Here is a 21,067-nt window from a genome sequence, read left to right as displayed (position 1 = left end):
TAAAATCCCAAAGGTTTCTTTACCTGAAAAAATGTGCACGTTCAAAGAAAACATTGAAACAAATAAGACATTTGTACCTTTTTAGAATCTTGGAGCTTGAAATTTTATAGTTTAAGTTAAATTTTTGTACAGATTATTCACATGCATAGGGATCACTCTTTCTAAGAAAGGTACTTACTGTAGGAATAAGAAAGGGTGGAGAGGAAGGGAGATGAGAGCCCAGAGGAAGGAATTCACCAAGAGCATATATTGTCACTTGCTTACTTTTCCCCACTATTTTTCCTGCATATTCTTCCTACTTGGAAAGGGGTAGTGAGTGACAGGTGAGGCTTGACTGGACAAAACTAGATTGGGGAGATTGAACTGAGCAGGAGGAGTTTTAAACATGACAGCCTGCAACAAGTAGCCTATCTACACTAAGTTTCCTTATCCCAGTTTCCTGCTCCAAGCTATGTGCTATTCTTTGCCTTCCTCTTGTACCTTACCAGTTCCAAGAACCCCACCACATCCATAACCAACCAAGTGTTCCATGTACCAAAATTACTCCTCAGTTAAAAAAAATTGTTTCCTGAGGAAAGATAAATGAAATTTGACTGTTGTTCTGCATCCAGTATTGTGTTGAACTGTCACAACAGTTCTTATTCTTGTTGCACTGTTAGGGAAAATGAAGCCCAGGGAAGCTAAGTGTCTTGTTCAGAGTCACACAGCTAGCAAATAGTAGTCTGGACTCAAGCCAAGTTTTTTTTTTACAACCCAAAGTTTTTTCATTACCACTGTTCTTCCTGAATTATTTGCATTTCAATGGTGGTATGATTAAAGTAATTAAAACTTAAAATGTAACAGGGATAAGCCCCTATAAGGCAGGGTTCCCTCCCTCCTCTTCTCCCCCCTCCTTCCCTGCCTCCCTCCCTTCCTTCCTTCCTTTCTCCCCCTCTCCCCCCTCCTTCCCTACCTCCCTTCCTTCCTCTCTCCTTCCTTCCTTCCTTCCTCTCTCCTTCCTTCCTTCCCCTCCTTCCCTCTCTTTCTCCTTCCTTCCGTTTCCTTCCTTCCTTCCTTCCTTCCTTCCTTCCTTCCTTCCTTCCTCCCTCCCTCCCTCCCTCCTCCCTCCCTCCCTCTCTCTCTCCCTCCCTCTCTCCCTTCCTTCCTCAGAGTCTTGCTGTCTTCCTCAGGCTGATGGCTCACCACGGCAATCTCTGCCTTCTGCGCTCAAGCTATCCTCCCAGCTCAGTGTCCAGAGCAGCTGGGACTACAGGTGCATGCCACCATATGCCTGGCTAATTTTTGTGTTTTTTGTAGAGACAGGGTTTTGCCGTGTTGTACAGGCTAGTCTTGAACTCTTGTGCTCAAACGATTGGCCCGCCTTGGCCTCCCAAACTGCTGGGATTACAGGCATGAGCCATCACATCTGACCTAAAGTAGTTGTTTTTTTTTTTTTTTTTTAAGAAGTTAGTTAAATAGTTGAAGTATAGTGAAAATAGTTGAAAGATGATAAAGAACATGATTTAGGTAAAAACCTGGAATTTGGTGTCTCTTGTTGCCCCAAATAAAAATCACTATTTTTTTTTTTTTTTGAGACAGAGTCTTGCTCTGTCACCCAGGCTGGAGTGCAGTGGCGCAGTCTTGGCTCACTGCAACCTCTGCTTCCTGGGTTCAAGCGATTCTTGTGTCTCAGCCTCCCTAGTAACTGGGATTATAGGCGCCTACCACCATACCCAGCTAATTTTTAAAATTTTTAGTGGAGATGGGGTTTTGCCATGTTGGCCAGGGGGGTCTTGAACTCCTGCCTGACCTCAGATGACTCTCCCAAAGTGCTGGGATTACAGACATGAGACACCTCGCGCAGCCTAAAATCACTATTTTTATTGTGTGTGTGTGTGTGTGTGTGTGTGTCTGTCTATACATATCTCTCCCCTTTTTTCAACTATTTTGAAGGAATGTCTTAGCTATCTTTTTTTTTTTTTTTTTTGAGACGGAGTCTCGCTCTGTCGCCCAGGCTGGAGTGCAGTGGCCGGTTCTCAGCTCACTGCAAGCTCCGCCTCCCGGGTTTACGCCATTCTCCTGCCTCAGCCTCCGAGTAGCTGGGACTACAGGCGCCCGCCACCTCGCCCGGCTAGTTTTTTGTATTTTTTAGTAGAGACGGGGTTTCACCGTGTTAGCCAGGATGGTCTCGATCTCCCGACCTCGTGATCCGCCCGTCTCGGCCTCCCAAAGTGCTGGGATTACAGGCTTGAGCCACCGCGCCCGGCTTGTCTTAGCTATCTAAAGTAGAACTGTGAGCAAGAAAGTAGAAATGGGCTGGGTGTGGTGGCTCATGCCTGTAATCCCAGCACTTTGGAAGGCTGAGGCAGGTGGATCATGAGGTCAGAAGATCGAGACCATCCTGACTAACACGGTGAAATCCTGTCTCTACTAAAAATACGAAAAATTAGCTGGGCATGGTGGCGGGTACCTGTAGTCCCAGCTACTCGGAAGGCCGAGGCAGGAGAATGGCATGAACCCGGACAGTGGAACTTGCAGTGAGCCGAGATCGCACCACTGCAGTCCAGCTTGGGCAACAGAGCAAGACTCCATCTCAAAAAAAAAAATAAATGAACACCATGTTGACATACTTACGACCATTATATGTAATACAGGTATCTTCATTTTTCAATTGAACTTGGCAGTTTTTAAAAATTAGAAAGATAGTGAAGCAGACCTTTTTTATAAAGAAATTTAACATAGTGCTTGTTTGCAGTGCTTGGCTGAATGTAATCAGGATTTTTCATGCAGTAAACACATATTGAATATTTGCCACGGTGATAGATATTCCACTCTAACTTATGGTGGAAAATATTTTAAAGTTGGTGGATTTTATCTCCAGACTTTTAAAAATATGTTTTTCACCCTTTGTTGGCACTTCTTCCCAGCCACAAGGTTCTGATAGAATCTGGTTTCAGTTATTGATGCTTGTTAATTGCTATTAATTGCATTTTGAACTAATTTATTTAAAAAGTATTAACATAGCCAGTGTTTGCATTTCTATTGCATTATAAATATAGTAATATAAGTTTATTGTAGGAAAATAGGAATATAAATAAAATGAAAATAAAATAAAAACCACTCAATTCTGCCACCCAGAGATAATCTTTTCAACATTTATATCACCATCTAGTTTTTTGATATGCATATAAAAACTTTTTAAAAATTATGGTATCATGCTATATATGCTGGTCTATAATTTGCATTTCACATAATTATGGATATTTTTCCATATTAATCATTCTACAATACTTTTAATTATTCAACAATTCTTTTGTATGCATGTTTTACTTGATTTTATTTAATCAGTACCCTTTTGTTGTATATTTTTGTTGATCCCAACCTTTTAATGTTATAAATGTCACAGATGAGCATCCTTGTAGCTGAGTCTCTGCTTACACCCTTAATTATTCACTTAGAATAAATTAGAAATAGAATTACTGAGTCAATGTATATGTACTTCAAAAATTGTATTTGATATGTATTGTCAAGTTGCCCTTGAGAAGGGTTGTTAGTTTATACTAATACTCCCATCTCCACTCCAATGCCACCTTCTTTCATTAAATGGTAGGACCTCTGGTTTCTTTGGCCAACTATGAGCCTCCTTGACTTTACTGGGTAAAACAGCCAGTTCAGAGGCCACTGAACGTGGTTAAGGCTTCATTATCCTCGGGTGTGCTTTATATCCCTCAAATCCTAGATGGGAGATTACTTCCTCTTATGCTGTGATATCTTAAACTGGATTCAGGGCAGAAAGGCACATTCCCCAGCCAGTTCTTTTACTAGCATTTAGATTTTTTCTCAGCTGGTAAGCTAGACTAAATCAGAATTGACTGTAGGCTGTCTCAGTTACATCTGTGTACAGGTAGTGTTCTCAACTGTTTCACTGTTACAGAGGGTGTAGCCTTCCATCTTTTAGGTATATTATGATGATTAGATTCCTGAATTTCCCAGTTCTCTTTTTTTCACCTTCTTGCATCACATCTGAGCATGATACTTTTGTTAAAATAACTGGCGAGATTCTGGTTATCTAGCTAACAGCTGGATAGAGCTTTCTGTATTCAGCACTTTATCACTGTATGGTAAACCTACCTAATAGCAATAGTTTAAGCATACTGTTACAATGACCCTGTGTGGCAGACTCACCTGAATGAGTGTTCTGAGTTTCACTGGGCTGTGTAGTTATCTTGTCCAGCTCACTGTCACTGGACCTTTTCTGTATTTAAGGCAGTTCTCCTGCCCAGCCTGCCACCACTGGACTCTCTCCCTTGTATGTAATCCCTCAGTAAAATACCATGTCTCATTTGGTGGCTCTCGGTTTCTTCTTCAGCCTCTTGAACCTGGTGCCATCCCCATTGGAGTCGATGGAGGGGTTTAGCATGAAGTCATCTAATTCAAAGGACAGGTCTATGTGTGGGATGATGCAAGTGGCATCATTTCTGGTGGCAGTTGGGCATTTTCCAGGAATGTTACATGCTGGTTTGATCAATTCCTTTCCTCTGGTTGCAGGAACCCTGTGATTATCTCGTATAGTCCCCAACAGTTTAAACAGCCTAGAGTACAGGCTCTGGAGGCAACCTCCTGGATTTAAAAAGCAGAGGTTCTGGGGACAACCTCCTGGATTTGAAAAGCAGAGGTTCTGGGGACAACCTCCTGGATTTGAATCGTGATTGCCATTTGATAACTGTGTGACCTAAAACAAGTTTCTTAACATCTTGAATCTTTCCTTTTTCCAACCATAAAGTATGAAGACTAATACTACTTTTTTTTTTTTTTTAAACAGATGTGATGATTAAAAAGATACTCCATGTTAGCAGCACAGAGCCTGGCACATAGAAGGTGCTTAATGAAATTCTAACTAAATTGGCTATAATAATAGTTTGACCCCCTTAAATTATAGATCTATTTGTGGTGTTTGCAGGGGCTCTAGATTTTTGTATCTTGATTTTCTGGAATAATGCTGTAGAATTTGACTCTGTAGTCTTCTCCTGGTCGGAGAAGATGCTGGTGGGAAACCCATATGTCAGCATTTCTCTAATTATGATCACATGGATGCTGATGCCCTCTGATTTGGGGTTATAACCTGTTGATCAGTTCCAGGTTTCCAGATTGTTGATCCGTTCCAGATTTCTAATCTTGAAGTAAAATCTTAGTCCTTTGGATGCCTTTAGCCATTCTGACCTGTTCATGAACCTCTGATCTCTACTTTATCAGGTAGTACAGTGTAGTCCTTTAAGAGTATAGACTCAGGAATCAAACTGTCTTTGAATCCTGACTGTGTGACATATTAGCCTTGATATTCTAGGCAAGCTGCTTAACTTCTCCATGCGTCAGCTTCCTCATTGGAAAATGAGGATAATTATAGTATCTTACTTCATAGGATTCTTGAAAGGATTAAATGAATTAATAATATGTAGAGAGCTTAAGATAGTACTTGGCACTTAAGAGTACCAAAGTGCTCTTTTGCTCAGTCTATTGATTATCCTTTTACTTGAGTGATAGTGATTATAAACGTAACTTTAAGCTGTGCTGCATTGAAGAGAGTAGCTCATATCGTGTACATCTTAGATTACTTTGATTCATTCCATGACAATGACAGTGGTTGTGGTTGTGCCTGGCTAGGGTGTATATAATGCTTTTTCTTGTTGGTGTAGCAGTTGCCTTAGTCTAAATCCATAGTCACATCATTGTATTTTTTTGTTGTTATTATGAGGGCCTGGTAATTGTGTTACATCACCAAAAGACAATTGCTGAGATTGCCTGTGCAGACTTCCTATGGAGACTTATGTCATATATTTTACTATGATTTAGCAGAATTGGCATTTGTCAAAGCATGTCTTCAGACCTGCATCACCTAGAACTTTTAGTTATCACCACCTGAGTCTTATATAATTTTCTAGATAGCTTTAGATAATTTATATTGCCTTTATTCATCTATGTTTATCTATTACTTTATCCATCAGTGTTTAGAAGGTAATGGGAGGCTTGAGATCTGATATAAAAATCTGAGAGCTTCTTAGGCATCCTTTAAGGTTGATGGAATCCCGTGGGGCAGGTGAAAGTTGTCTTTGCCCTCCTTCACCCATAGGCTTTGATGAAAAAAAAATGAAATGAATATATGTAACATGGGCTCATTCTATAAGTACATTTTTGGAATTTGTTTTGTCAGTACATTGTGTATATGTTTTAGGACGGGTTATAGGTAGAGGAACTGATAAATGAGAGGGCTGCTAGGAGGAAGCAAGTCAAATGAGATAAATTCATAGCCAGCTATGCAGCTGGAGTGTAATAAGAGAGAGGAAGTCTCAGGAGATAAAGCAGGTGAGGTAGGCAGTGCACAGATCATTTGAGATCTTATAGGTCATGTTAAAGATTTTCAGTTTTATCCAAGGTACAATGGGAAGCCATTGAAGAATACTGATCAGGAAACGTGATGCCATCATTACCCTAGCTGAAGTATATAGAGAACTGATTATTGGGGAGAAAGATTATTATCAGAGTCTGATTCAGAAGTTTTGCTACAGCAAAGATTGAGATATAGGTTGAGATATGATAGTAACTTTTACTAAGATAGTAGTAATAATTCTAATGTCACAGGATACTTTGGATGTTTCTTAACCAGCTGGAAACCTCTGTGGCTGGCAGTGTCTCTCCTTGAGTTTCACTCATGCCTGCTGAGCTCGTTCTGCTCACTTGGCCTGGCAGGCTGTGCTCAGCTCATACTACTGGCCTGGATCCCACACCTGCCAAGGGCGATCCAGGCATGGAGCAGTGAGGGATATGTGAGCGAGCGAGTGAGCTTGGGGTATGGCCACTGTGGATAGCCTAGCATGTTGGCTGCTGTGGCCATGCGGGCAGCTCCAGGCACTGGCATAGTCACCGGCTCCATGTGAGGCTGCAGCTGAACCAAGCATACTGCAAGTGGTTTCCTCTGTGGGTGCCTGTGTCTGGGTGAGGTGAATGCAGTGGTGCCTGAAAACTCAGATGCCAGTAACTGTGGAGCCCCAAGGGGTTGGGGGCAGGGGTGCTACAGTGTTCTTGTTCCTGACACCCGCAGCTTGGCCAGTGGGAGCAGTGGGGCATGTTTCAGCCTGTTCACTCCTGCCACCTCACTTGGGCCTGTGGCTCCCAGGCTAGCCTAGTCCTGTTGTCACCTCCTGTCATGTGGGGCAGCTGCCTGATGCTGGTGGAAGGCAGGAGGGCTATAGTGTTACAGCTCTGGCTCAGGGAATCCTGAGGTCTAGGCCCTTAGAAGTGTTGCCACTCTTCACTTCTTCAGTTCATGTCACTGCCTGCAGCCTGGTGAGCTGGCCAGTAACATGTTACAGCCCCTTTTGCTCCTGTCTGCAGCTTGCCAAGCGAGCCAGCAAAGTGTTACAGCCCTTTCCGCGCCTGCCTGTCAGTGGTTCCTGACCTCTTGTCCAGAGTCTAGGAAGAATGAGGTGACATGGACGACTGGATGGTGAGCAAGGCAGTGGAGAGTTTTACTGAGTGACAGAATAGCTCTTAGTGGTGAGGAGTCCTGAAATGGGTAGTCCAGATATGTGGCTGAGTCCAGGGTTTTTATGGGCTCAAAATGGGGAAGTTTATGCTGATTGGTCCATGGGCAGGAGGAAGTATGTGCTGATTGGTCCATGGGTAGGCCTGGAAAAAGCACCATTTGTTTGACTGAAAGGTATAAAGGAAATTCTCATTCAGGTTGGTGGATTCCATCAGGAACTGGCAGCCCAGTTTTCAGGCTTCAAGCTGTCTTCAGCTTGAAGGTCAGGTTTCACCAGGGATCCGCCCCATCTACCTAGGACTATGTCTGCCTCCTGCTGCTATCACTAGAACCATTAAGTAGGTAAAATCTATAGAACTTTGTGACTTCATGTAGAGCACAAATTAGAGGAGAGGAGATAGTGATGATGGCCTAGCTTTCTGTCTTTGCTCTTGATTAAATTTGGAAGTCCTGGAGGGATAGACTGGGGTAGAAAACTCATTGCATTATGATATCTTTTAGATCTTTTCTGCTCTCTTTCTCTGCTGTGGCATATTGACTACCATATCTAGAAAACACTTTTTAAAAATTGCTGGATTTGATACCTATTCAGCCAGCTGCCCCTTGTATGCCTGCTAGATTAGGCACATACTATCCTTATGTACACCTTTTACTTGACTCCTACCACTGTAGAGAAAATTTTAGCTTTATGTCACATATACAAGCTAGGGTCAAGTTTCCGAACTCAGCACATGTAATCTGAATTCTTTAGTTTTCATGTTTTGGTGCTGGTGGTAGTTTTGTCTTAAATATTCTAATTCCTTGTAACTTGTTTTCCAGTTCTACTGAGCACCAAGTTCCTTAGTGCTTTTTATCTTTATGTCATTTCCACTTAGTTCCAGCCAGTTCCCATTCTTGTGAGGGTCAGAAAGGTTGAAGCCTTGGCCCTCTCACTGATAAACCTTTACTCTTTTAGAATGCTAAATATGAGCTGTGGATTACAATCTTTTTCATTTGCTCATCCTCTCCACAGCAGTTGCAGATTAAAGGGCAAGTGGATCAGAGCTTCTGGAGCCTTTGTCTCAGTAGTCTGCCCTTGGGGAACTTTGCGGATATTTCCTACCTTTAAGCTTAGAAAAGCTTAACAGAGAGGCAGCATTTTATCTGTATTAGCTAACAAGGTCACATTGGTTGCTGTGACTTTCTCTTTATGATCTGAATGGTTGCTGCTTCTGCAACCATGTTTAGTAATGTATTTGGCAGCTTTGAAAATATAGATGATCTTAAATGCTAGGGTTCCAGAGTCCTCTACAGCTGGCTTGTCCATTCTGACAGCATCTCAGTGGTGTATTATAGCAAAGGCTCTGAAGCCCTCCCCATCTAAAGATTGGGTACATCCCCTGAAAATAATCTAGGCCTTTAGTCTTTGCAGTTTTGGCGTTAGGGTAAAGCAACTTTTCTCAGAATGTAGACCCTTTATCTAGGTGTGTGTTACAGACTCTCATGCTATATTGGAACTCCTTGTTAAATTCAAGAGCTGTAGAGTGCTCTCTCTTCAAAGAATGAGACCATGTTTCCCAGAAATACTGTATCAGTCTTTAAAGGCCTTTCTTTCTCATCCACTTTCTGGGGAAGTACAGTATTTTTACAGCCTTAGGCAATTCATATAGGATATCATTCCCCTAAAGGCTTTAACATAGATTGTAGAGTTTCTTTCCAGAAGTATGGCTATTAATACATCTTAGGCCAATGCAGTTGAAAAGGGTCTTTCATCTGTGGTAATAGAATTTTGAATGAATTTGAGGGGAATGGTAAAGATAAGATTAACTGTAATCACTGGGCGCAGAGGCTCATGCCTGTAATCCCAGCACTTGGGAAGCCGAAGCTGGTGAATCACAGGGTCAGGAGTTCAAGAACAGCCTGGCCAGCATGGTGAAACCCCATCTCTACTAAAAAATACAAAAAATTAGCCAGGCATGGTAGCTTGCACCTGTAATCCCAGCTACTCGAGAGGCTGAGGCAGTAGAATTGCTTGAACCCGGGGGGCTGAGGTTACAGTGAGCCGAGATTGCACCACTGCACTCTAGCCTGGGTAACAGAGTGAGACTCCGTCTCAAAAAAAAAAAAAAAAATTGTAATCTAAGGATGGTATTTTTTGGAGGTATGGGATAGTATCATAGAAAATGGAGGGCATTATTCTGATGATTCTTTGAATTTGTCTAACCCATATGTCAGTTGTCCTCAGGTGCAGTCTTGTTTTTGTTAGCTGCCAGCTTTGACGTGGACATTTGTACTTTTTGTGATCCCAAGAAGTCTTCTCTAACCAAAAACATGAGTGAACAGTGTAAATTTCACAGGAGAGAGGAGTGTGTTTGTTTCTTCTGTTATGGTTTTGGATCCCAAAGTGGTGTGACTTATGCACCAATTTCTTTTGAGAGTTGGTAATTTTAAAATGTCTTTCACTTTCTAGAGTTAATATTAATGTAAATTAAAAACTGAGAAATTAGCAAAATTCTGGTAAAGGAAGTTGGTTGTAACGTTTTAACTTATATCCACGTATAGTTATTATAATTCAAGAATCTGGCATAGCATAAGCACATAAAGAAATTCTGGTCTTCCAAGAAAAAGTTCAGAAAGCTTTTAGGTCGTTTATTTTTAATTGCAAATTAATAAGATTAATAGAAGATCTCTGCCCTGTTTCCACTCTTAGAAATATATGGTCTGTTTGGATGACATAGACCTCTTAAGTCTGTATTTTCCAGGATGGTAGCTTCTAGCCATAATGTGGTTTTTGAGCACTTGAAATGTGGCCAGTTTTGAATTGAGATATGCATAAGTGTAAAATACGAACTGAATTTTGAAGACTCAGTACCAAAAAACAGAAAAACTCATTAATTGTTAAATATTGACTACATGCTGAAATGATTATGTATTTTGAATCTATTAAATAAAATATTAAAATTAATTTCTCCTGTTTTTCCTTTACTTTTTTGATGTGGCTGCTATTGGCTCCTACTATATTTATATTGGACAGTACTGCTTTAAGGAGAATGAAAACGTTACAGTTGGTAAAGCCTGTTTTCTGATCTCTAACGTCACTACTGGACCAGTCTGTTAACTTGCAGCAGGTTGGTAGCTCTTAAAGGAGCAGAGGATTTAACTTGAAGATCTGATTCAAAATTAGAGCATTTAGATGTCTTTAACTGTACTCAGTAAAAAATAGGAACATTAAAAAGGTAGGCTTTAGCTGGGAGCAGGGATCATGCCTGTAACTTCGGGAGGCTGAGGTGGGAGGATTGCTGGAGCCCAGAAGTTCGAGACCAGCCTAGGCAACATAGAGAGACCTCGTCTCTACAAAAAATCAAATAATGAGGCAGGTGAATATGGCTTGAGCCCAAGAGGTTGAGGCTGCAGTGAGCTGCGACTGTGTCACTGCACTCCCACCCGTGTGACACAGCCTCAAAAAAAAAAAAGGTTTCTCATTAAAATCTTTGGAGCTCAGGTCTTACCTAGTTGGGGCCATAAGCTACAACTATCTCCAGATTTTTGCTATGTAATTTCTGAAATGCAAAGCTTGCTACTAAACTGAGACCAAAAAAAAAAAAAAATTCATAAATGGGAAGCTATGCTAAGGATATTTTATTTTTTGCTCTATGTCTGCCTTTTTTTTTGGTACCAGTGTTTTATAATTTTTTTGGTGGAAAGTTTTTTTGAGTTTTTTGTTTTTTTTTGTTTTTTTTGAGACGGAATCTTGCTCTGTCACCCAGGCTGGAATGTAGTGGTGTGATCTCGGCTCACTGCAACCTCCACCTCCCGGGTTCAAGCAATTTTCTTGACTCAGCCTCCTGAGTAGCTGGGATTACAGGCGCCTACCACCACGCCTGCCTAATTTTTGTATTTTTAGTAGAGACAGGGTTTCGCCTTGTTGGCCAGGCTGGTTTCGAACTTCTGACCTCAGGAGATCCACCCGCCTCAGCCTCCCAAAGTGTTGGGGTTACAGGCATGAGCCACTGTGCCTGACAGTTTTTTTTTTTTTTTTTTTGAGACAAAATCTTGCTCTGTTGCCCAGGCTGGAGTGCAGTGGTGAGATCTCGACTCAGAGGAGCTGGGATTACAGGTGCACACCACCACACCTGGCTAATTTTTATAATTTTAGTAGAGAGGAGTTTCACTCTGTTGGCCAGGCTGGTTTTGAACTCCTGACCTTAAGTGATCTGCCTGCCTTAGCTTCCCAAAGTGTTGGGATTACAGGCGTGAGCCACTGTGCCTGGCCTTTTTTCAGCTTTTATTGAACTCACATATATCATGGTGATTGAGATTTTGTTACTGAGTTGAATTCATTGGGCCTGGCTCCTCTTTTTCATTGAAGGTGATCTTTTCAGAAGATTCTTCTACTCTTGTTCTGGTAGAATATTATCAACTTTTCTCTGAAGTTCATTAGATGTGCCTCCCAGTGAATCAAGCTGTGATTCTCTACTATGAAAATTCCAGCAGTTCTCTGTCATTGAAAACTCTTGGCAAATAAGATATTTAAAGAATATGTACTGTATTGTATGTGTAGACCATATGATGGGCTAATTGATTGGATTTAGAGGCAGTATCCCAAAGTAGTTAAGACCATGGGCTTTGGACATAGATCATTTTTACCTTACTAGCAGTGATACTTTGAATCTCCATTTTCTCATCTGCACAATATGGATGTAACTCTGCCATTTTGAGGGATAGAAGGGGAGGCAGATTCAGTTCATTAGCCTTGAAACAGCCCTGTCTTATTAACTGAAACCTACTATAAAGTCTGAGTATTGTACAGACCTGTTTTTACTATTCCATTGTGTTGCTTTTAAATATGTATTGAGCTGGGCATGGTGGCTTAAGGCTGTAATCCCAGCACTTTGGGAGGCCGAGGCAGGTGAATCACCTGAGGTCAGGAGTTTTAGACCAGCCTGGCCAACATGGCAAAACCCTGTCTCTACTAAAAATACAAAAATTAGCTGGGCATGGTGGCTCATGTCTGTAATCCCAGCTACTCAGGAGGCTGAGACAGGAGAATCACTTGAACCTGTGGGCGGAGGTGGCAGTGAGCTGAGATGGCGCCATTGCACTCCAGCCTGGGTAACAGAGTGAGACTCCATCTCAAAAAAGAAAAAAATAATAAAAAATAAAATAATAAATATGTATTGAGGCTGGATGCAGTGGCGCCTGTGATCCCAGCACTTTGGGAAGCTGAGGCAGGCAGATCACTTGAGGCCAGGAGTTCGAGACCAGCCTGGTCAACATGGAGAAACCCTGTCTCTACTAAAAATATAAAATTTAGCTGGGTGTGGTGGCACATGCTTATAATCCTAGCTACTCAGGAGATGGAGGCAGGAGAATTGCTTGAACCTGGGATGTGAGGTTGCAGTGAACCAAGATCGCGTCACTGCACTCCAGCCTGGTTGACAGTGAGACTGTCTCAAAAAAAAAAAAAAAGCAAAAAACAAAAACAAAAACAAAAACAAAAAGAAAGAAAAAAGTACTGAGCCTACCTTGGGTGAGTACTTGGAAAATTTAAGTCCTTTGATCTCTTCTCCATTTCTGTATTACCTCTGTTGCTTCTCCAATTGCGTCCACCCCTCCCCCAAGTCTTGGTGCACCAGTTCTTGGGAAGAGCATTGGCAGGATAAACACTTAATTCTCGGTCTTCATTGGTCCTCTTTCATAGTATAACTTCATTGTGTTATTATATTAAAATACCAACAGTAGTGACAGTGGGAAGAAATAGTGTAAGTGAATAAAACAGAGAACCCTTAGGCAGCCCCAGGGATGATAATAAAAACCTCCTTATTTCCAGGAATTGTGAGACTCAAAGGAGAACTGTTACTGTTAAATTAAAATTTTCAGCCGAGTGCGGTGGCTCATGCCTGTAATCCCAGCACTTTGGGAGGCCGAGGCAGGTGGATCACCTGAGGTCAGGAGTTCAAAACCAGCCTGGCCAACATGATGAAACACCGTCTCTACTAGAAATACAAAAATTAGCTGGGCATGGTGGTGCACACCTGTAATCCCAGCTGCTTGGGAGGCTGAGGCAGGAGAATCGCTTGAACCGGAGAGGTGGAGGTTGCAGTGAACCAAGATCCTGCCATTGCACTCCAGCCTGGGCAACAAGAGTGAAACTTAGTCTCAAAAAAAAAAATTTTTTTTTTCACTACTACAATGCTTTGTGAATATTTGTATAAAATGTTGCCAGGTATAGTGGCTTACACCTGCAATCCCAGCACTTTGGGAGGCTGAGGCAGGTGGATCTCCTGAGGTCAAGAGTTTGAGACCAGCCTGGCCAACGTGGTGAAGCCCTGTCTCTACTAAAAATGCAAAAAGTGGCTGAGCCATGGTGGCAGGCACCTGTAATTACAGCTACTCGGGAGGCTGAGGCAGGAGAATTGCTTGAACCCAGGAGGTGGAGGTTGCAGTGAGCCGAGATCACGCCATTGCACTCCAGCCTGGGAGACAAGAGCAAAAAACTCTGTCTGGAGAAAAAAAACTTAAAAAAAAAGATGTTACCTCCCTTCAGACTATTTCCTGGGCTCCTTATGTATAACCCCTTATCGATATCTGATTATATTTTTTAGGAGAACCTTTATTTCACAAAGTCTTTTAGGCTCTATTAAAATATTTAAGCTCATAGGTACTTACAGAAAAAAGTCCTGTGCTTCTGAGAAAATTACAAAGTATTAAAGTACTTGCATTTGATTTTTTTCTGAGACTATAAATAACCTTGTTTGGTTTTTGCTATTGCTACGAATGAGTAGTTACTGCAGCTAGACTTGTGCTGTCCAATATGATAGCATTGGTTACATTTGTCTATATAAACTTAAATTAATTAATTACAGTTGGAAAAATTAAATTTAATTCCTCAGTTCTAGTCACATTTCAAGACTTCATTAACTGTGTGTGGCTGGTGGCTGCCATGTTGGGCAGCACATTTATAGGACATTTCCATCACAGTGGAAAATTTTATTGGATAGCACCGAACCAGAGAGAAAATTAACCAAATATTTTATTTAAATAGGAAGCATTATCAAAGTCTCAGCTATTTGCTACTAAAATTGCTTTATTTATTATAGTTTTACAGCATCTGTAAATATTGGAATGAATGTTGTCATTCTAAATGCACATTTATTATCTAGTTTCATATCTCTAAAATATGTTTATTTTTGTAAATAAATAAAATGTTGATGAATTTATGTCTCCTTGCTTTTATTCCTTGGATCCTGATGTTGTATTCCGTTTCCATTTGTTTTTACATCATTTAAAGATTTTGCTCTATTCCATTGCCATGGCCGATGACCTAAAATAATTCTATTGGTATTAAGTTAAACTGGTCAGTTTCAATCTGAAAAGTATCATGGGGATTAAGTTGTATATTAGGAATAAGAGGGCTTAATACAGTACAAATATATACCCCATCTTTTCTAATTATAAGCCTTTGAAAGTTTTGAACAATGAGAAATTTTACATTGCTCCTATTTGTTATACTCCTACATAAAGTTTGTTTAGAGAATGCTTGTTAATGAGTTTTATAACTCTTTCATTGAAATATAGTATTTTAATGTTTTTCTTAATTCTAGGAAGCTCTACAGAGGATCATTTCAACTCTGGCAAATAAAAATGATGAAATTCAGAACTTCATTGATACACTAAATCATACACTAAAAGGAGTTCAGGTATGATTTTTTAATGAAAAATTTTATATAAATACGTCACAACTAATGAGTCAAATCTGAAGTACAAATATACTCTATGAACTTTGGGTTATAAACTAATGGAGGTGAGAGCAGGGTTTTAAAATAGCAGATAAAGTAAAAATGTTTTCATTTGCAATTCCTGTTTTGTCCATGGAAAAATCAAAATAGTAAGAGAAAAGACTCTGGAATAGTAGTTGTTAGGGAATACCAGAGTGCTCACTTTAGTCCTTTTCCATTTGACATTTTTTCTAATATAAATTAAGAGCAATTTGTACTTTTTCAAAAGTACTGGCAAGTAAAACATTTCTTTTGCAATAAACAATGGAAGAAAAATGTTGGCCACATGTGATGGCTCATGCATGTAATCCCAGCACTTTGGGAGGCTGATGCAGGTTGATAGGTTGAGCCCAGGAGTTTGAAACCAGCCTGGGCAACATGGCAAGACCCCATCTCTACCATAAATAAATAAATAAATAAATAAATAAAATTTTAAAAAAAATTAGCTGGGTGTGGTGGCATACACATGTAGTCCCAGCTACCCAGGAGGCTGAGGTAGGAAGATCGTTTGAGCCTAGGAGGTCAAGGCTGCAGTGAGCAGTGATTGTGCCACTGCACTCCAGCCTGGATGATAGAACGAGACTGTGTCTCAAAAAGAAAAGAAAACGTTATTGGTAAGGGGTCTACTTGTAGAATCAGATGAAATTAAATAAAAGGTAAAGGGCCCATTGAGGAGGGAGAGGAATACTTAAGAAAATAGTTCCAGGTTTGGGGAGATAATTTATGTTGTAAGTAGTGACATATTGATTGTGGAAGAGAGAACTCAAGATAATCTGGTTGCTGGAAACGTAAAATCTACCAAGACTGAATCAGAAAGAAATAGAAAATCTGAATAGGTCAATAATGAATAAGGAAATTGAATCCACAGTAAAGTCTCCCATCAAAGAAAAGCCTGCAACCTGATGGTTTTATCGCTGAATTCTACCAAATATTTAAAGAACTACTATCAGTTCTTCTCAGCCTCTTCCAAAAAAATCAAAGAGGAGGGAGTACTTCCAAATCCATTTTACAAATTCAACATTACCCCAATAATGAAGCCAAACCAGGGATCCTACAAAAGAGAGAACTACAGACCAATATTCCTAATCAACATAGATGCAAAAATCCTTAATAAAATATTAGCAAACTGAATTCAGTAGCACATTAAAAAGATCATTTACCGTGATCCAGTAGGTTTCATGCCTGGGATGCAAGGGTGGTTCAACAGAAGTCAATAAATGTGATATACCATATTAACAAAACTAAAGACAAAAAAAGAAGGTGTATGATTCTCTCAGTAGATGCAAAAAAATAATTTGACAAAATTCAACATCCTTTCGTGATAAAAACTCTCAACAAATTTGGGTGTAGAAGGAATGTACCACAACACAGTAAAGGCTATATGTATAATAGCAGTCTCACAGCTACCATCTTATCAAAGGTGAGAAGTCAAAAGCTTTTTCTGTAAAGTCAGGAGCAAGACAAAGATGTTTACTCTCACCACTTTTTTTTTTTTTTTTTTTTTTTTTGAGACAAAGACTTGTTCTGTCACCCAGGCTGGATTGCAATGCCGCAGTCTCGACTCACTGCAACTTCTGCGTCCCAGGTTCAAGCGATTCTCCTGCTTCAGTCTTTAGAAAACTCTAAGACTCTACCAGAAAACTATTAGAACTGATAAATTCACTAAAGTTACAGAATGCAATATCAGTGCACAAAAATCAGTATTCTGTACACGAAAAACGAACTATTTCAAAAAGAAAATAAGAAAACAATCCCATTTACTGTAGCATAAAAAAATAGGAATAAATTTACCTAAGGAAATGAAAGATCTGTATACTGAAAGCTATAAAACAGTGATGAAAGAAATTTAAGAAGACATAAATGAATGGAAAAATATCCCATGTTTGTGGATTAGAAGAATTAACATTGTTAAAATATTTGTACTACCCAAAGTAATCTACAGATTCATTGTAATCTCTATCCAAATACCAGTGTCATTTTCCACAGAAATAGAAAAAATCCTAAAATGTATATAGAAATACAAAAGACCCAGAATAACCAAAATAATCTTTAGCAAAAAGAACATTCATGAGAGGCCGAGTTGGGTGGATCACCTGAAGTTAGGAGTTCAAGATCAGCCTGGCCAACATTGTGAAACCCCATCTCTACTAAAAGTACAAGAATTAGCTGGATGTGGCAGGCACCTGTAATCTCAGCTAGTTGAGAGACTGAGGCAGGAGAATCGCTTGAACCAGGAGGTGGAGGTTGCAGTGAGCCGAGATCATGCCACTACACTCCAGCCTGGGTTGATAGCGCAAGACTTTGTCTCAAAAAAAAAAAAAAAAAAAAAAGAAAAAAGAAAAAAAAAATTCATTATTTTAGCTGTCTTGAATGATTTTATTGGAAAATTGGTGAATCAGCTTTCTTTAGATAAGCATAAAGCTAATGACTCTAGAGCTCCTGATCTGTGGACAAGAGAATCATCACATTTGATATCTGGAAAGAGAGATCTTATGTAGATCTAGCTCGAACCATTCTTCTGGTTGATAAATTTTAGAATTCTACCTTAACGTTAGAAAAAAAGTAGTGGGGTAATTAAACTACACCCTTGTTGATGAAGATGGGGGCTTAGTAGTAGGCAAAAGGCAACAAGATGCCATCTGGTGATTGAGAGGAAAATAGTCTATTTCTTTTTTATGAATGAATAAACTGAGGTCTAGGAGTTTAAGTGCCTTGTACAAGGTCATGCTGTTACTGAGTGGCTAGTATGGGATTTGAGTTAGGTCTTTTTCCTTCTGGACTGCACACTCCACTTCTGTAGTTGTTCTTACTATTGTAAATAGACTAGTAAAATGATTACCACCACCTTTGGTGAGGTGCCAGTGAGGTGTCTAGTTTTTATAAACATTATAAGCGAAAGTTTGGACATATAATATTACAATAGATTGTATATATTAGTTCTCTTAGTGCCAGTTCACTTCTTTTAATTGAATAATTCATCCAAGTTGAAAAATGTCTTAAGAAAATTTCTTCTATCTCATATTTGTTGCAAGTGTGGATATTGCTTATCTAGGGATTTTACAAATAATTTAATTTATTTTTTGTTGAGGTAGCAGCATCCTGCTTATGGACACAATGGAGAACTCTGAGAAGTCAAGAGACTCGAAATGCCTTATTGACCATGTTACTAGTAACATAGTTACTAGTGTGGCTTTGGGCAAGTAACTTACCTGTATTTTAATTAATAAAATACAGGATTTGAGTACAAATTCTAGTCATTAGATGATTCAATATTTGATAAATATCTTAGGATCCAATAAATAATTGCTTAGTCTTTTAATTTCTGTTTATCTTATATAAATGCAGTGTTTTCGAGACCCTGAAAGATTTTAAAATTTAGACAAAATCTGCCTCATTTCTGTTTGTGCAAAGTGTTCCTCAGAATTACTGAATTAAAATCTCTGGAATATTTTATTAAAATACCTCACCAGTGATTCTGATACGTACCAGAGGTTAAGAACCTCTGGCTTAAAGTCTGCCTGAGAGACTGAAGGTCTGGACAAAGTTGGGAATCTTCAAACATCCTTTCATGTTGTCCTGTGGAAACCCTAAAGTGAAGGCGTATGGGGCTAGTCCATAAAAGGCAACTTAACTGATAGTATAGCTGAAGCAGTACTGTTAGCATTAGCAGGCAGTTTGTTGCATTTATCTCTTTTGAAAGCCTTAAGTCAAATATTAGAATTATGTTATTTTTATATTAGGCCAATATAGTTTATAATATAAATTTATTCTCTCTTTTGGGCATACCTTTTAGTTTTTAAATGTTTGATAGCTCTTCAGTAAAATTGTTTTGTTTTTTAAACAGGAAAATTCGTCCAACATACTCTCAGAGTTAGATGAAGAATTTGATAGTTTATACTCCATACTGGATGAAGTAAAAGAAAGTATGATTAACTGTATCAAGCAGGAACAAGCTCGTAAATCCCAAGAGTTACAGGTGAGATCATACAACTGTTAAAATATGGATAATTTTAGTCTGTTTAATGCTCGATTTATGGTAAGCAAAGATTAGTGAATTTCTGAGTATACCTTGAAGAATATGGTTTTTTGTTTTGGCCGTAAGTATTCTAAAATTATGGTTAAAAAAAACCAATTTATTCTCTTAACCTTTTTTTTTTTTTTTTTTTTTTTTTTGAGACAAAGTCTGGCTCTGTCACCCAGGCCGGAGTGATCTTGGTTCACTGCAACCTCCGCCTCCCAGGTTCAAGTGATTCTCCTGCCTCAGCCTCCCAAGTAGCTGGGATTACAGGTGCCCACTACCACGTCTAGCTAATTTTTGTATTTTTAGTAGAGACGGGGTTTCACCATGTTGGCCAGGCTGGTCTCAAACTCCTGACCTCAGGTGATCCACCTGTCTTGGCCTCCCAAAGTGTTGGGATTACAGGTGTGAGCCACTGTGTCCGGCCAATTCTCTTAACCATTTTAAACTGTACAGTGTACAATTTGATGGTGTTAAATATATTCACATTTTTGTATAACAGATCTCTAGAATTTTTTCATCTTGTGCAAGTGAAACTTTATGTCCCTTGATCAACAACTCATTTCCCCTTGTTACTAGCTCCTGGCAGTCATCATATTATTTTCTGTTTCCATGACTACTCTACATGTCTCATAAGTGGAATCATAGCATTTGTCCTTTTGTGACTTATTTCCACTCAGCATAATGTCCTCAAGATTTATTCATGTTATAGCATGTCTAGGATTTCCTCCTTTTTTGTGGTTGAATAATATTCTACTCATGAATATACCACATTTTCTTTATCCATTTATATGTCTGTGGACATTTGGGCAGCTTACATGTCTTAGCTATTGTGAATAATGGTGCAATGAACGTGGGAGTTTAAATCTCTTTGAGATTCTGTTTTCAATTCTTTTGGATATATATACTTAGAAGTAGGATTGCTGAATCATGTGGTAATTCTCTTTTTAGTTTTCTGAGGACCCTCTATATAACGTTTTCCATAGTGGCTGCACTATTTTACATTCCTACCAGCCCAAGGGTTCCAGTTTCTTCACACGCTTGCTAATGCTTTTTATCTTCTGGGTTTTTTTTGATAGTGGCCATCATAATGGGTATGACATGCTATTTCATTACGGTTTGGCTTTGCATTTCCCTAGTGGCTAGTGATGTTAACCATCTTTTCATGTGTTTGTTGGCCATCAGTGTATTTTCTTTAGAGAAATGTCTATTCAGGTTCTTTGGCCATCTTTTAATTGGGATACATGTAGGGTTTTTGTGGGTGTTAAGTTGCAGCAGTTTTCTATACATTCTGGATATTGACTCCTTATCAGGTATATGATTTGCAGTTTTTTTCCCCCCATTTTGTAGGCTGCTTTTTTACTCTATCGGTTGTTTCATAGGATATGGAGAAGTTTTAAAATTTTACGTCATCTCATTTGTGTATTTTTACTTTCATTGTCATATCCAGGAAATCATTGACAAACACAGTGTTATGAAGCTTTTCCTGTATGTTTTCTTCTAGGAGCTTTAGAGCTTATGTTTAGATCTTCAATCCATTTTTAGTTAATTTTTGCATGTGGTGTTAAGTAAGGGACCTACTTTATTTTTTTGCTTATGGATATTCGGTTTTCCTAGCACCATTTGTTGAAGAGAGTGTCTTGTCCCTATTGTTCGACCTTGGTAGCTATGTCAAAGATCATTCGATCATATATGTGAAGGGTAATTTCTAGGGCTGTCTGTTTTGTTCCATTGGTCTGTGTATCTGTCTTTATGCCAGTACCACATAGTTTG

The 21,067-nt window shown here is 39.4% G+C and overlaps 1 protein-coding gene across 6 annotated transcripts in view; it reads left to right on the top strand.

Moving 5' to 3' along the window:
* Positions 1-21,067, top strand: part of FSD1L (fibronectin type III and SPRY domain containing 1 like) — an 87,907-nt gene that overhangs the window by 9,792 nt on the left and 57,048 nt on the right. For 3 of the 6 annotated variants that reach the window (XM_033237902.1, XM_033237901.1, XM_033237903.1), the window contains exons 2-4: positions 10,533-10,626; positions 15,103-15,198; positions 19,121-19,252. In XM_033237902.1, coding sequence (XP_033093793.1) covers positions 19,202-19,252 — 51 coding nt within the window. In that variant the 5' untranslated portion in view covers positions 10,533-10,626; positions 15,103-15,198; positions 19,121-19,201. The remainder of the gene's footprint in view (positions 1-10,532; positions 10,627-15,102; positions 15,199-19,120; positions 19,253-21,067) is intronic. The other 3 variants (XM_033237898.1, XM_033237899.1, XM_033237900.1) reach the window with 1 other exon arrangement.

This window comes from Trachypithecus francoisi, unplaced genomic scaffold (genome assembly GCF_009764315.1).
Source record: "Trachypithecus francoisi isolate TF-2019V2 unplaced genomic scaffold, Tfra_2.0 Lachesis_group16, whole genome shotgun sequence".
In the NCBI taxonomy this organism is placed as follows: Eukaryota; Metazoa; Chordata; class Mammalia; order Primates; family Cercopithecidae; genus Trachypithecus; species Trachypithecus francoisi.
The sequence above is the reverse complement of the archived record's forward strand: the minus strand, read 5'-3'. Positions and strand labels throughout refer to the sequence as shown.